Genomic DNA, 14,720 nt, shown 5'->3' with positions numbered 1-14,720 from the left:
GCCTGTCATATAACCAGCCAGTCAGACCCCTCATCTACCCTACTGCCTGTCAAATAACCAGCCAGCCAGCCCCCTCTCATACACTACTGCCTGTCACGTAACCAGCCAGCCAGCCCCCTCTCCTACCCTACTGCCTGTCATGTAACCAGCCAGCCAGCCCCCTCTCCTACCCTACTGCCTGTCATATAACCAGCCAGCCAGACCCCTCATCTACCCTACTGCCTGTCAAATAACCAGCCAGCCAGCCCCCTCTCCTACCCTACTGCCTGTCATGTAACCAGCCAGCCAGCCCCCTCATCTACCCTACTGCCTGTCATATAACCAGCCAGCCAGCCCCCTTTCCTACCCTATTGCTTGTCAAATAACCAGCCAGCCAGCCCCCTCTCCTACCCTACTGCCTGTCATATAACCAGCCAGCCAGCCCCCTCTCCTACCCTACTGCCTGTCATATAACCAGCCAGCCAGCCCCCTCTCCTACCCTACTGCCTGTCATATAACCAGCCAGCCAGCCCCCTCTCCTACCCTACTGCCTGTCATGTAACCAGCCAGCCAGCCCCCTCTCCTACCCTACTGCCTGTCATATAACCAGCCAGCCAGACCCCTCATCTACCCTACTGCCTGTCAAATAACCAGCCAGCCAGCCCCCTCTCCTACCCTACTGCCTGTCATGTAACCAGCCAGCCAGCCCCCTCATCTACCCTACTGCCTGTCATATAACCAGCCAGCCAGCCCCCTTTCCTACCCTATTGCTTGTCAAATAACCAGCCAGCCAGCCCCCTCTCCTACCCTACTGCCTGTCATATAACCAGCCAGCCAGCCCCCTCTCCTACCCTACTGCCTGTCATATAACCAGCCAGCCAGCCCCCTCTCCTACCCTACTGCCTGTCATATAACCAGCCAGCCAGCCCCCTCTCCTACCCTACTGCCTGTCATGTAACCAGCCAGTTGGTTTGAATCCACCACCTCTAGTCTCTAGTCCTTCCTTTGTTCTGAGAAAGAGGGAGAGAGTGAAAGACAGAGACCTGGAGAGGAGAAAAGGAAGCAACCTGTCATGTTATCAGCAGAGCCCTGTCATCACCTCCTTCAAGTTAATACCTTCCTCTGTGGCAGCGTTAGGAGATTAGGTTTTCTAAAAGGTTCCGCCTTTTAGCCCGCTCCATTTCCTGTAACCCACAACTGACGAGTCATTTTATATAAGCTCTCTGTGGAGCGTCTGGTCTCTCCAATAAAGGACTGTTGTGTACAATTGCTTTCCATATGTCATATCTCTAACGTGGACAGGGGTGACCAGGGGTCATACTTTAATGTTTTCCAGTCAGAAATTAGATTTCAAAGGAGGCACAAAGTCAGTGAGTGAAAGTATCAGCCATAATAAGCAATTTTAAAGGGGGATATAATATATTACACAAAGATAAGATCTTGGTGGGAATACTGTAAAATCAAACTCTAAAACTGTTGTTTTCCTGATCTTGACATATCTTACACTAACGGAATAGTTAAATATTTGTAAAAAAACATTCAACCTTAAGGTGTTGAAGCATGAGTGAAACTAACTATTAGATTTAACAAACAACGATAAACACAGGCATGTCCTCAGCCTGGTGAAATCTGGTCCTCAGGATAAATATGAATAAAACCTTCTTAGCCCACTTTTATGATAAAACATGATCAGTGACTTCAATAGCTTTATGCAGGTGATAGCTGTGAGACTCACACAGACTGACATGGGTCTGGGTTATAATAACCTTCCAAACAAGTCTATTCAGGGTAGACGGTGTGGCAGTGTGGCCAGGCGACCGTTCCAGCCCCCCCCCCCGGCTCCTCCAGAGGTTCCCTCCTCGCCCTCCTCAGCCCAGGACACTGTCGTTGAAGGCCAGACAGACCACGGCCTTCTGGTGTCCGCTATACTCCCTCTTGATTTCCCCCGTCTCCACACACCACAGGCGGGCCAGATTGTCAGACGAGGCTGGGGGGGGCGAGAGAGAGAGAGAGAGAGAGAGAGAGAGAGGAGAGAGAGAGAGAGAGAGGGGGGAGAGGGAGAGAGAGAGGGAGGGGGAGAGAGAGAGAGAGAGAGAGGGGGAGAGAGAGAGAGAGAGGGAGAGAGAGAGAGAGAGGGGGGGGGGGGAGGGAGAGAGAGAGAGGGAGGGGGAGAGAGAGAGAGAGAGGGGGAGAGAGGGAGAGAGAGAGAGAGAGAGAGAGAGAGAGAGAGAGAGAGGGGAGGAGAGAGGGAGAGAATGTGGGTGAAGAGTCCCTCTTTCTTTTGTTACAAATTGAGAAGTGTCCGAGGTAACAGAGAGGACACTATAACAAGACACTGTGTATATTGTAGATATTTACACATCCCCACGTCAACAAACACGCCGCCAAGTCTCCACCAAAACCGAACCAAAGGATGACACCTAACCCACTTGACCCACTGTTGACATGTCTGCAGGGAGCTCTATGGGGGCCTAATCCAGAGGTGTTGTGTAAACACACGAGCCAGGGTCAAGCCAGCACTGACCAGTAACGATGTACTGGGAGTCCCCAGAGAAGGCGCAGTCCCACATCCAGCCTCTAGAGGTCTCCCCGGGGTTGTTGCTCTTGATGCTCAGCTCCGTCATCAGGGAGAAGTTGGACGTCCTCCAGATCTTACACGTCTGGTCGGCAGAGCAGGTGGCCAGCAGGCTGGAGGGGGAGACGTGACACCAGTCAATACCCTCAACACCAGCTACTACGGCCCACAAGTCGGTGCCTGCGAGGGTTTTACACGGGGGCCCACGGTTACGGCTGTGCCGTCTGTGCTCTGGCGTTGCGCTAAAGGATGTGAGCCGCCGGCTTAATGTCTGCACGGCGCTCGAGGCTCGGAGGTGAACTCACGTGGAGTCTGGGCTGAACTTGCAGCGCAGGGAGTAGCGTTTGTGTGCTGGGATCTTCGTCTTGGGGATGAGCTGCGTCACCTCGTCGCCCATCCCCCCGGCCAGGTTCCACACGTAACAGTTTCCCTGGGGTGAGAGAGAGAGTGGCAGGCGTTGGTGTAAACACATGCACCTGTTCCACTACACCCCCCCCCCCCCAACCCTCTCACACACACGGTACTGACCGAGCTGTTGACAGCTGCCATGTAGCTGGCGTCAGGGTCGATGTGGACGGAGTTGATGGAGACTTCAGGCTCTGGGATCAGCTGCTCATTGTGGTCCGTCTTCAGGTCCCAGATGTGGATCACTCCACTCTGGTCGCCCACAATCAGCTCTGCCTGGAAAACACAGAGAAACACCTCAGCTGGAGAACAGGACGTAGACTTGCGTTTACTCACTAGGGTCATCTTAGGTTCACAGGGACCGGTATCTTACGCCATCTTAGAAAGATCGCCTAAAGTCAATGACTGACAGGGTCATTTTAGGACTCTGGGAGGAAATGCTGGTGATGCATCTGGAACCGATGTGGTGTTGCTCCATCAGAGGTATATTGGCCCATGTTCGCCCCTCACTGGGGTCAAGCGTGGCCACTACCAGCTACACCAACGAAAAGCTATCTGTTTGTTGATGCGGGTGGCCTGTTTACATACTTGGAGAGTGAGTTTAAACCGATACACATCTTCTAGGTTTGCTCATTCAGAGAGCTATAGCTCCCTCTAGAGGTGAAGGACTTATACCTTGTCACTTTTTCACAGTGTTTCCTGCATCTTAAATGGTTCTTTTTCCAGTGCCTAAGAGATCATTTGACCCGACACCAGTCCTCCTCCGAGCGTGGAGACAAGGCACTGCATACCTGGTTAGGGTGCAGACACACACAGTTGATGGGAGCGTTGACTTGGAAGATCCTCTGGCACTGGAGGTTCCTTGACCTGGGAGGCAGCACAGGGGTCAGCTGGGGAGGAGGACCATTCAAAGAAGTCTTCACACACACACACACACACACACGTACCTGAGGTCCCAGATGCGCGCCATGCAGTCCTCCCCTCCAGTGTACATCCATCGGCCATCTTCGTGGAAGCCGACTGACGTGATGTTCTTGCTGACGCCGTCGTAGTTTATGACAGGGTTAGGGTTGTTGGAGTTCAGGTCGTACATGCGGATGTGCTGATAACCTGCAACAGAACACTGTTGAGGACCGTTGTAATGACGATGATGATAAGGGGATATTAGCTGTTTGTAACAAACCTGCAGCGGCAATCATACTGCGGTCAGGGGTAACTTCAAGGGAATTTACTTGCTGGAGATTTGTTAAGAGAAGCCGTTGTCACACAGGTATGCAGCTATGGCATCTATGATGTTACTGTAATCAATGACGTAATGTGAAAGGATCTGTCACAGTCAATAGTAGCCTATGACTGCATTCAAAATAATCAAGTAACACTCAAGTACTAAAGGATACGGAGTCCTGGTGCTGCACGGTGCGGGTGCAGATACCACTGTGGGCCTGCCAGAACCGAACTGTGTGGTCATATCCCGCCGTAGCAAGGATGACTGGATCGCTGCCCACCGTACCCTGGTTCACATTCATGCTTGACTGCTGTCAATGCAAACCTATACTTCAAAACAACACACACTAATGACATCGTATTGTCCACACTGTGGGAACACAAACATACCAGAAAAACATGATCTAAAAATCTAATATGCAGACAGGCAGCTAACGATTATGATTGACAAATTGGCAGGAAAGAAGCATTTACAAATGTACGTGTCAATAACATACCAACAAGACAGACATAACGGACTAGCTAGTTAGCTAGAGCAATTTTTTGCAAGCGAGCAGTGCATTGCACGAGTACAAAGCTCACAACATAAGCATTTAATGTCTGATTATCTCACCTCCAATATGCAGTGTTAAATCACGTTGTAAAAGTAGATAATGGAGAAAGTCTGACATGAGAAAACGTATCAGCCAACCTTGTGTTGATTGTTAATACAGTCGTGCGCTGTCTTAACTGTTCCTCCCTGCGACAAGAATTGCAGTTATGGTTCCTACTCCACACCGTTAGTGAATTCAGTGTAGTGTAAGTTGATCGGATGGCATTGAGACTTCCTTCTGTTAAAAATTAATAGACACTTGTTTGAAAAATACATGAAATAAATATTTTAATAAAAACTGAATATTTTACATTACATACATAACATAGTACTTTATAATACATGCATACATTACATGCATAAAATAATATGAACAGAAATGAAAATACAGAAAATTATAAATGCAGATATTTTCAGCAAGTCTTCACAAAACAGCATTTCAAATATGTGTACTGTCCTTTATGAGTAACAATTAGTCCCTGAGATACAAGCCATCAATCTATAGACCCAACACACACAACACAACTAGACCAGACTGGAACAGACACAGACTGGGGCTGGTAACAGTTACTTCAGGCCTGCAGCCAGGCTCTGCTTGACCTCCCCAGGGTCAGCCAGAGAACAGGCCAGCACACTCCCTCTCACGCCATTCCTGGACTTAGGAGATGGGAGGATCTGGAAGAACATATTTTTAATGTTATCTACATCGAGTCTTTGAAAGTAAAAAAAATACATGTATCAATTGCAATATTTGAGCCGATCAACTGTTCTCCACCTTCAGGTAGATCTTGCATCTCTCCAAGAGGAACCTCCACTTCAAGGCCGTTCGCTCGTCATCAGTTAAACTGGCAAACTCCTCAGGCTGAAACCGGACATAAACAAAAGACATGCCAGTCTGTCTGCGAGTGAACACAGTCCTTCTGTGTCCTCCATATTGACCATGACCCTGACTCACGGTGCAGCCCAGGGTCTTCTCTGCAGCGGTGCTGTTGAGGTAGCAGGACTGCAGGGTTCCAGTGTGGTCAGTCACATCAACCAGTAAGTCAAACCCTGTGGTGATGCTCAGCGGTTGGCCCCCTGCTGGACAGGATGGGTTATTGCAGCTCTGCAGGTCCTCACTGACCTGGTACCTGCACTTGGAACTGATGTCATCCGCACACAAACACACACACACACACATATAAACACAGATGTATACACATACAAGCGCAGATATCTATAGTTTTATCACCATGCGATTTGCAGAAACCCTTGGCAGGGTGTCCAGTTCACATCTGTGATTCACCATTTCAGATCTGGAATGTGAAATGTTACAGACAGATACTTGTTCTGTCTGGCTGTGTCACTGTTGCCCTGAGATACCCACCACCTGCTCCTGATGACCCTGGACACAGAGGAGTCCAGGTCCAGCTTGGAGATGAAGCTGTAGGTGATCCCACAGAAGCCCTCTGGGTTCTCCTGGGCTCTCAGCTTCAGCTCAATGACTGTGTATACGTCACTGATGGACTCCACTGGACAGAGGGCCACAAATTCACACATTCCAAGATCAAACAACATGTCATATATTTAGGGTTAAATAATTGAATGAGGCTTGACTGGCCCTTTGGGCAGGAGGCCATTTCTTGAGCTAGGCCCTCTTATTGTGCAAGCACACTGCTGCTAATCTATGGCAGAAGGCAGCTACTGACATTTAAAGCTATGCCAGTGATGAACGAGCCATGAATCCATTACACTGTCAGTTAGTCTTCCCTGAGACCCACCAAGAACATCTCCTGGCCTGTCGTCTTCCTCCAGAGCCCCAGAGTCAGAGAGCTCCTTAGCATAGCTGAACAGCAGGCTGGCCTCCTTAGTGTCTGGCGGAACACAGCAAAGTGGACAGGCTGTTAGCGTCCATAACAGGAACTCAGGCTGCCCAGGCTGCCCAGGCTTCCCAGGCTGCCCAGGCTGCCCTGGCTGACCGCCTGCATGTGTTAACCTCAGATGGCCTGGTCCCTGATCCTCACCAGGGTTGACGGTGACGATGGTTTTGGAGTTGACCGTGGCTGCCATGCAGTTCCGGAAGCTGTCGAAACCGACGCGTGCGTCTGAGACGAAGAGCACTTCAGAGAGGGAGAGGCAGTCAGTGATGTTACGTTTGGGGATTTTCCCGTTTAAAGTCTCAGAGTATAGGGTCACTAGTTTCTACCTGTCTCTCTGGGCAGCAAGCTCTGGACCAGCTGTATGGCCTCCCTATCCCAGCTGTGTGAGGGGGGGGGGGGAAGTGGGACGCGCAGAAGGAAACAATTCAAATTAAGATCAGGCAGAAGAACAGACATGTAAGAACAGGCCGAACATTAAATACACCTGGGTTCCAGCTCCAGGCAACTATTTTAATAATGTGAAATAACGTGGCTACTTCTAAGACATGTGCCACCAGAGATCGTTCATTCTGCTTACATTCAGCATTGTACTTATTATGTGTAATAATAAAGAGATCCACCAGTCTCACCAGACCAAGGAGAAGGAGGGGACGCAGTCGTCAAACAGCTTCACCTCCAGCCTCTGGCCCTTGCGACCGTCTGACGTGGTGAAAAACTTTGGCTCTCCAATCTGGAAGGGTGAGAGAGAGCGCAAAAGTACTATTCCCTCTCCTGTAGGTCCTTCCTGTAGTATTAGCGATACACTGCCAACAATGTGCTTGTGTGAGTGAGAAGGTCCACATATCACATGGAACTCCAGCAATTATCCCTGGTCCAAGGGTAGATGTGCTGGTTCTACATTGGTTCTATCGCTTTGGATAAAAATACTAATAAAATTAGGACCCCTACACCCTCACATTCTCCTGTCAAGGAGACGGCCCGCGGTTACCCAACCACGGTAACCACTGTAACCACGGTATCCACGGTACCCGCCCTTACGGATCTCACGGCGGCCAGGATGTTGATGACGCTCCCGTCCAGACTCTGTCCGTTGGCCACGATATCCCCCAGGGAGTAGAAGTCTCTGGGGTCCTTCACAGGCAGGTGCAGCAGCGGCAGCAGCCGCTCTACGGCCTCAGTGTCTGCACAGAGACACACCCGGGAGTGAGCCTCCGTCACCAGCAGCCTGTAGAAACTGACCACACAGGTCAGGTGGTTATGTCCCCCATGGGGTGGCACAGTGTGACGTTAAAGCTTGGGGTGTTTCGAGCAAGAGAGTCTCACGGCAAGGTACTCTCCTTACCTTGGAGTAGAAGGGCAGAATTTATCCTCTTTGTCAGGATCTTTAGTAGCAACTAGAGGATTTTCAATGATGACTGTTTGGGATGGAAGACATGATGTTATGCTGTGTACAGTACAGGATTCAGTATATGCATGTACTGTATGGTAATGGGTAATGTGATGCGACATGGGTAATGTGATATATGTATTTTTATGTTTTATTCAAAGATGTAATTGGATTTGTTGAAACATCCTTCATATAGTTATACTGACCACAGTCTCCAATACTGAAGCTGCCAGAGAGATTGTTGATGTAGCCTTCGCCGCCCCATGACGTCACATTGATGAAGTAGTCGACAGAGTCTTTGACGGTGAAGCCAAACGTGAATCTGTCAAAGCCAATATCTCATGCACACAAATAGAAACGTTACATTTTCATTCAGAGAACTAGGGTAGTTCACAAAGTTATCAGCAGAGGGCGGTAGTCAGCAAGTCAAAAAACATTTAGAAGTGTGTCAAGAAAATAATAATCAGGGTACTCTTTAGGAGCTTTTTTGTTGTCATATAAATCTGATGAGTGGAGATGTGGAGTCATCCATTTGTAATCCATTTCTACATTGCCTATCATTTCTAGTTATCCGTGAACATGTTTCATCTCTACTTTTTCTGTCTGGGAAGCTTTTGACGTCAGTTTTTCCAATAATTACACCAGCAACTCTCTGAAAAACAGGCAGACAATTATTTTAAAATCAAGCTCAGATCACAGGAACCAATTTCAATATTGATTGACAACTTTACAGCACGGCCATATGGCCTTTTTACTGATGGTACTAATTGGAGCTGCAATGTGCTCTCATTTTGGTTCTACTTGCGTAAAATCTGGTAAACACTTTAAACTGAAGTGTGTTTGGCTCACCGGATGTAAAGTGTTTGGATGCAACTCCGAAATGGCAACAAAACTTTGAGCGCAGAATGCGTTGTAAGACATCTCGTTGATTTCAATGTCCTGTTAGGCCTATTTTAGGATTGGCAGAATATAAACATGACTGCAGTTGTATCAATATTAAGTCACAGCTGAGGTTTTAATAAAAAAAATTGTTGGCCTCCAAGCGACGTTTCTGTATATTAACTAGAGCTAACAAGCTAGCAACAGTTCAGTAGGCTACAGCAAGGAAGATGTTAAAGAATAACCTAGCGTTACCTGTTCTTTAAGTTCAAGGATGTGACAAGAAGTGACTTGACAATATAGTAAAATAAACGGGTTTTGTAGTTAGAGTAGGTTTTAGCTAGCAGTGTCACAGAACATTTATAAAAACTTTGTGGACTAATAGTTAACTCTCATTACCAAATGGTTATATAAAACCAGACGGCCTCTAACAGGTGCTCAGATTGCAGCTAGCGTGAATGTTCGCGGCAAACGCCAGCCGCTCGAGCATCCACGCCGAGAGTCCCTCTTGACCCGGTCCATGATTGACAGGCGAAGCGAGGAGAAAATGTGTCTGTTTCATATAGCCTACCTAAATGACCCTCCAAATTCTGTGTTACATATTGCCTACTTAATTAACCCTCCACCAAATTCACTTGGTCCGGTGTGTTATCATATTAGAATTAGCTCTATATTTTTGTTTCTATTAACAGGCCAACATATGGACATCTATTTCACCTTATGTACTGTCTTACCTGTCAAAGCATGAGTTCATGGTCTTGCCCATTATAGCCAGTTCAGACACAGTGAGTAACCCATGCTTTATTGTAATACATTCATCACCTCAGTACAGCAAGCCAACAGGCAGCTGAACAAACACAAGACAAATGGTAACAATATATCTAACTTACTAACATTGGAAGGCTTAGACTACTACACCTGCATTCTAGTTTGAGAACATCAAACATCAAAGTAGTAGGAACTGGCAAAGGCCAACCGTTCTGGAGCCATGATGTTCTCAGTGTTTCCCCTCACAGAGAAACTGAAGTGGGCCTCAGGCAAAGATATTGTCCCATCCGAGGGTTAAGGCCTAGTGATCCAGCTTGCCTGCTACCTGTCAGGTAGGATGTGTGTGCGTGTGTGTGTGTGTGTGCAAGTGTGTGTGTGTACAGGTGTGTGTGTGGGTGTGTTTGGGGAGATATGACAGGTTCCTCCCTCGCTCTGCCAGATGCCCTGAGCTGCTTTGATACCTTAAGCCCGAGTTGACATGTGATACAGTGTGTTACACAGCTGAATGCATATCAAAAGGTGTAACCAAAAACTTCATTCAGGTTTTGTCAGTCAGGCTCTGTATAGATACGGTAATCCCTGGTTGTGTTATGGGGTAAGAATCCTGGCTTTGTTGATTTTAGGAAACTCCTTTTCATTCTGAGGAAGATTGTATGGTAGAAACATGTTCAGCATTGTTTATTCCCTGAACGATATGCCACTAAATTAAAGCCTTTTTAATGAAATGTAGACTTTGCTATGCTTCTTTTTGACAACAATATCTGTGTAGTATTTTAAACAGCATGAATCACATGCACTGAAGTGAACTGTGTGGTACACGCTCAAGGTACATGTGTACAGTATCAATGATTGACAAATAGAAGATTATTTTATATACGAGATCTAATGCTTTGTCAATACATCCATGGGTATTTTACATTCTAATGTAATGTCATGGTGTTTACATGTGACCTGGTAGGACAAACCCATTTATCATTTGGCCAGACATTCAAAACACAAATTACAAATTCTAATTTCATTACTTATAACCAAACCCAATTTGTTATTCATTAGTTACTGCAGAACCCTTCATTGATCACAAACCATGAAAATGACATGAAATAAATCAAGCAAAGTCTGGTTTTGGTTGCATGGATGGTTTATACTCTACGTCGCGTGACTCTCTAAGACCCAAGCAGGGACATACATTAAAACGTACAGGGTCACCGATGGAATGTGCTGTGATTGGGTGGCCCTGAGGTCGGCCCCCATGAGTCCACAGCAGGGAGGGCCTGTGTGGTCTGGAGACCTCTGAACTATCAATCAACCACATTGCACATCTCTTTTCCCCAAAGGACAGCCATTTCACACATCTCCCTATGGCATCTAAGGCAGATTTCTCCACAGAGATCAGAACACTTGACCAGGACATAGTGATGCATGTTTATGTTCAGGTCATGTTAGAGATCTCCCTCCATGCTGCTGTACTGTGTGACAAAGCGTGTCAGGTGGTTGGTCTGTCCACAAACATGTCCCCACCCTCTGGTGCATCGTCGGTCACAGCTATTGCGAATTCACACTTTTTTTGTTGTTGTTACACCATGTATTTGGTGTAGGGTGATACCTGTGTTATGACAGGACAATAGAAACAAGTAGAAAGTAGGTTGATTATTTTCTCATTTGAATGGAGGCCAGCAACAAATATGATTGTGATTTGCAATTCAAAGAACTGTGCAAAGGAGCTACATTCTCAGGTGCTAGGTTACAGGTGGAACAAAGAATTTGAACCCTTACACACTCACGCACACACTCACACACAAAAACACTCACACACACACACACAAATAGCCTATGCGTGTACAACCACACTCACACACATCAATAACAATAGGACTACTGTTTGGAATGAGACCAGAATTACAATGCTGCATTGTAATTGAATACGAGCATTGCATGTTGCTACTGGTATCAAATTGAAGCAATCAGAATCATTCTATTTAATCAGATAAATACATTTTAACATACTTTACTGTTTGGACCTTTGACAACATTTAAGCATGAAAACAGCAACCGCAGTATATATGGAAAGCAAGTGGAAGACGTCAAACTAGTTTGTGCATTGTGTAATCATGTTGCCACCCTGTTGTGTTATGCATGAATACATGTGTGTGTGTTTCTGTGTGTGTGTTTCTGTGTGTGTGTTTCTGTGTGGTGTGTGTGTGTTTCTGTGTGTGTGTGTTTCTGTGTGGTGTGTGTCCAGCTGAGCCCGGACAGAACAATGCCCTCAGTCTGTTTTCCATCACGCCCAGGAAAGCTGGTAGAACTCCAGAAAGAGGCCGTGAAGCATCCTAATAACCTGCTGATGAAAAGGAGCGCCACAGTAAGAGAGGGCAGAGATATTACGCTGCTGCATGACGTCTGACATCCACCCATCAATGTAGCTTTGGCCTTCCTACATAATGATAACCCGCAGTCCGTCAGGGGTATGTTTAGCTGGGGGTTCCTGTGAGAGTTACACAGGAGCGTATTGTCTTTAATGTCCATCATAAAATACTGTTAGTGGTGTGTGTGTGTATGTGAGAGAGAGAGACAGAGAGTCTGTATGTCTGTGTGTGTGTGTGTTTGTGTGTTTTACCATATGCTTATTTTCAAGTAGTGACAGTGAGAGACAGCAATTTGCATGACGCTTTCTTCAACTTTTTCTGCTCGTACAAAACTCCAGTTTGAAATACAGCAACTGTCGGTGTAATGTTAGCCAGAGACATCTCTCTCCATATGTCATACATAGAGTAGAGCCGTAATTCTGAAACATGAAAGACCACTGCAGCTCGTCACCATCCGACAAGCCTTCAGAACACAACCTTAAGGTTTTCCTCGACCGAGTCGGCTTTGGAAAAAGTATCCTGCTCTGAGTTTGACCCCAAACGTCTTCATTTTCTCAACAAAACGAGCCTTTTGAAGTTCGGCCCCAAATAAGTATGAACACACATTTGTTCAATTATGTTTTCAGAAAACATATGAAACAGAAGCTTTCATTTCTCCATTGCACATGTTCCCCTGAACAACGAGTCCATTTTACTCCAGAACCCCCCTCGTCCCTAAAGAGGGTGAGATGTTGGACACAGTTCCACCGCATGATTACAATAATGCCATTCAATAACCCAGTCACACAGTTTATGTGGTGATTTCATACAGTACGTATGCATGTGATGTGTGGGTTAGCGATGGCTTTTGTCGACTGTGTGAGAGTGCGACACTGGGCCCCTTCAGGTGGGTGTGAATGTAAACAGAAGTAGTGGACCCTTAAAATGTCATGACATGACCGTCATGGCTGCCTCTCCCACAGACCTCCCATCACGCCAAAAACTGTGGTGGACGGTTTCTGGACCAGGTTGTCCTCTTTCATATGGGACATGTCAGCAGAAATGTACATTTTATATTGAAGTGGGCTATGTGTTGAACCGTAATTATAACCAGAAAACAAAGTTGCCATGGTGATCAGTGTAGTTGTGTATGTGATAAGCGATATTACAGCAGACAAGGTACTGAAATAAGGCAAGTAAGGCAAGTTTGTCTTACTTTGAGATGGACTGAAACAGAGAAATTGGCTTATTTTAAGGTTGTGAGTTGTCTGTCACAGGCACATTTATACTTTCAAGACCTCCAGGTCGTGTTATTTCCCTTTTGTGATGTCAGTTGGCCAAATTTGAAACCAAACACAGCTATTGGATGACAAGGGTTCACTTTATAAATGTCTCTCTGGGTCGATCCAGACTTGGACAGTTCTGAACTGTAAGTCCAGAGCAGTCAGCAGTCTCTCTGCCACACATATGGTCCCCATCACATTCTGTTTCAGTCAAACCCTTCAAGAAGCATTAATAACAGTGCTGGTTTGGCTTTTAATAAAAAAGGAATGGAACCAATTATGGACTTATCCCAGTCATGTAAGGCATGAATATGGCTGGCGGCAGTTGGCAACTGCCAGTGATGGAGAGATGACAGAGGGAGGAATGTCGCTCTGAGGAGAAGACAGGCCTCGAGGAGTTACCAGTCATCCCCAGGGCTCTGTCTTGGTAAACTGAGAACACAGAGAGAGAGAGAGAGAGACTTGGGTATCTTAGACCTATAGACCTCTACACAGCCAAGCCAAGCACTGTACTGTACTGCCAGACAGCATTGAGTGGTAGATTATTAGCAACAGCAGCTCAAGTACATGTAACCACAGGTTTCAACGGGCTGAATGTCGTCGTTGGTTCCAGGTCATTTTAGGGTTAACATTACACCCTAACTACAGGGGGTGCCTCAATGATGACATCCTTGACAACAATTCATTAGTGTTCTCTTGTTTGTGGGATTCCGGACCCCTGGAAACTCTCAGAAACCCACATTCCACCCCTAACCATGGGCAAGATTTGGTTTTGCGTCCATGTGGAAACTCTTCGCCTTCTATTTTCAACAGCCTGTATAACATAGAGCCACAGAGGACTGTTCATTTAGACACAGCAGATGGACACGTTGGAAGCAGAGAGAGAGGACGTTGGGCTCTGTGTGGGTGGGCAGAGGGAGGGAGTCATCACCCTCAGAGTGACCCCCTTGTCTTTCAATCAGCACCAGGGCAGCAGGCTGGGGGTGACAGGGTCGTGACAGGGTCGTCAGCCCCACAGTACAGCAGGGTGGGGGCGACGGGGTCGTCAGCCCCGCAGTACAGCAGGGTGGGGGCGACGGGGTCGTCAGCCCCGCAGTACAGCAGGGTGGGGGCGACAGGATCGTCAGCCCCACAGTACAGCAGGGTGGGGGCGACGGGGTCGTCAGCCCCGCAGTACAGCAGGGTGGGGGCGACAGGATCGTCAGCCCCACAGTACAGCAGGGTGGGGGCGACAGGGTCGTCAGCCCCACAGTACAGCAGGGTGGGGGCGACGGGGTCGTCAGCCCCGCAGTACAGCAGGGTGGGGGCGACAGGGTCGTCAGCCCCGCAGTACAGCAGGGTGGGGGCGACAGGGTCGTCAGCCCCACAGTACAGCAGGGTGGGGGCGACAGGGTCGTCCGCCCCACAGTACAGCAGGGTGGGGGCGA

At 47.5% G+C, this 14,720-nt stretch overlaps 2 protein-coding genes across 4 annotated transcripts; both read right to left on the bottom strand.

The window, feature by feature from the left end:
- Positions 1-1,354: 1,354 nt before the first annotated feature.
- mlst8 (MTOR associated protein, LST8 homolog (S. cerevisiae)) lies at positions 1,355-5,003 on the bottom strand. 3 transcript variants are annotated; one of them, XM_084670872.1, is made up of 9 exons: positions 4,875-5,003; positions 4,357-4,508; positions 4,143-4,194; positions 3,907-4,069; positions 3,751-3,826; positions 3,083-3,235; positions 2,860-2,984; positions 2,504-2,667; positions 1,355-1,966 (listed from the first exon to the last, which is right to left on the bottom strand). In XM_084670872.1, exons 2-9 carry the CDS (start codon positions 4,483-4,485, stop codon positions 1,848-1,850), a joined length of 981 nt encoding a protein of 326 aa, XP_084526998.1. In that variant the 5' UTR covers positions 4,486-4,508; positions 4,875-5,003; the 3' UTR covers positions 1,355-1,847. The 3 variants fall into 3 exon arrangements, with proteins under 3 accessions (XP_084526998.1, XP_084526997.1, XP_084526999.1); XM_084670871.1 differs by having other exon boundaries at positions 4,797-4,917; XM_084670873.1 differs by having other exon boundaries at positions 4,357-4,494; positions 4,797-4,896.
- Positions 5,004-5,102: 99 nt separating this feature from the next.
- meiob (meiosis specific with OB-fold) lies at positions 5,103-9,401 on the bottom strand. Its single transcript, XM_084670870.1, has 14 exons — positions 9,156-9,401; positions 8,871-8,969; positions 8,616-8,673; positions 8,228-8,359; positions 7,977-8,049; positions 7,673-7,868; positions 7,264-7,364; positions 6,961-7,013; positions 6,779-6,874; positions 6,536-6,628; positions 6,142-6,286; positions 5,731-5,917; positions 5,551-5,637; positions 5,103-5,450 (listed from the first exon to the last, which is right to left on the bottom strand). The coding sequence occupies exons 2-14, from the start codon at positions 8,940-8,942 to the stop codon at positions 5,343-5,345; spliced, it is 1,401 nt and encodes a 466-aa protein (XP_084526996.1). The 5' UTR covers positions 8,943-8,969; positions 9,156-9,401; the 3' UTR covers positions 5,103-5,342.
- Positions 9,402-14,720: the final 5,319 nt, after the last annotated feature.

The sequence above is a fragment of the Hypomesus nipponensis genome, chromosome 13 (genome assembly GCF_054491055.1).
Source record: "Hypomesus nipponensis isolate SF chromosome 13, ASM5449105v1, whole genome shotgun sequence".
NCBI lineage: Eukaryota > Metazoa > Chordata > Actinopteri > Osmeriformes > Osmeridae > Hypomesus > Hypomesus nipponensis.
The sequence above is the reverse complement of the archived record's forward strand: the minus strand, read 5'-3'. Positions and strand labels throughout refer to the sequence as shown.

What these genes read in the sequence shown, in the direction of transcription:
- mlst8 (XM_084670872.1), bottom strand. Translation starts at nt 4,485, where the DNA reads ATGAATGTGAACCAGGGTACGGTGGGCAGCGATCCAGTCATCCTTGCT. An exon ending in TGGCAGCTGTCAACAGCTCG is followed by an intron (nt 2,985 to 3,082) that starts GTCAGTACCGTG and finishes CTCTCACCCCAG; the next exon opens with GGAAACTGTTACGTGTGGAA. An exon ending in CTCCCAGTACATCGTTACTG is followed by an intron (nt 1,967 to 2,503) that starts GTCAGTGCTGGC and finishes CGCCCCCCCCAG; the next exon opens with CCTCGTCTGACAATCTGGCC.
- meiob (XM_084670870.1), bottom strand. Translation starts at nt 8,942, where the DNA reads ATGTCTTACAACGCATTCTGCGCTCAAAGTTTTGTTGCCATTTCGGAG. An exon ending in CTTCAGTATTGGAGACTGTG is followed by an intron (nt 8,050 to 8,227) that starts GTCAGTATAACT and finishes CATCCCAAACAG; the next exon opens with TCATCATTGAAAATCCTCTA. An exon ending in CATCGTCACCGTCAACCCTG is followed by an intron (nt 6,629 to 6,778) that starts GTGAGGATCAGG and finishes GTGTTCCGCCAG; the next exon opens with ACACTAAGGAGGCCAGCCTG.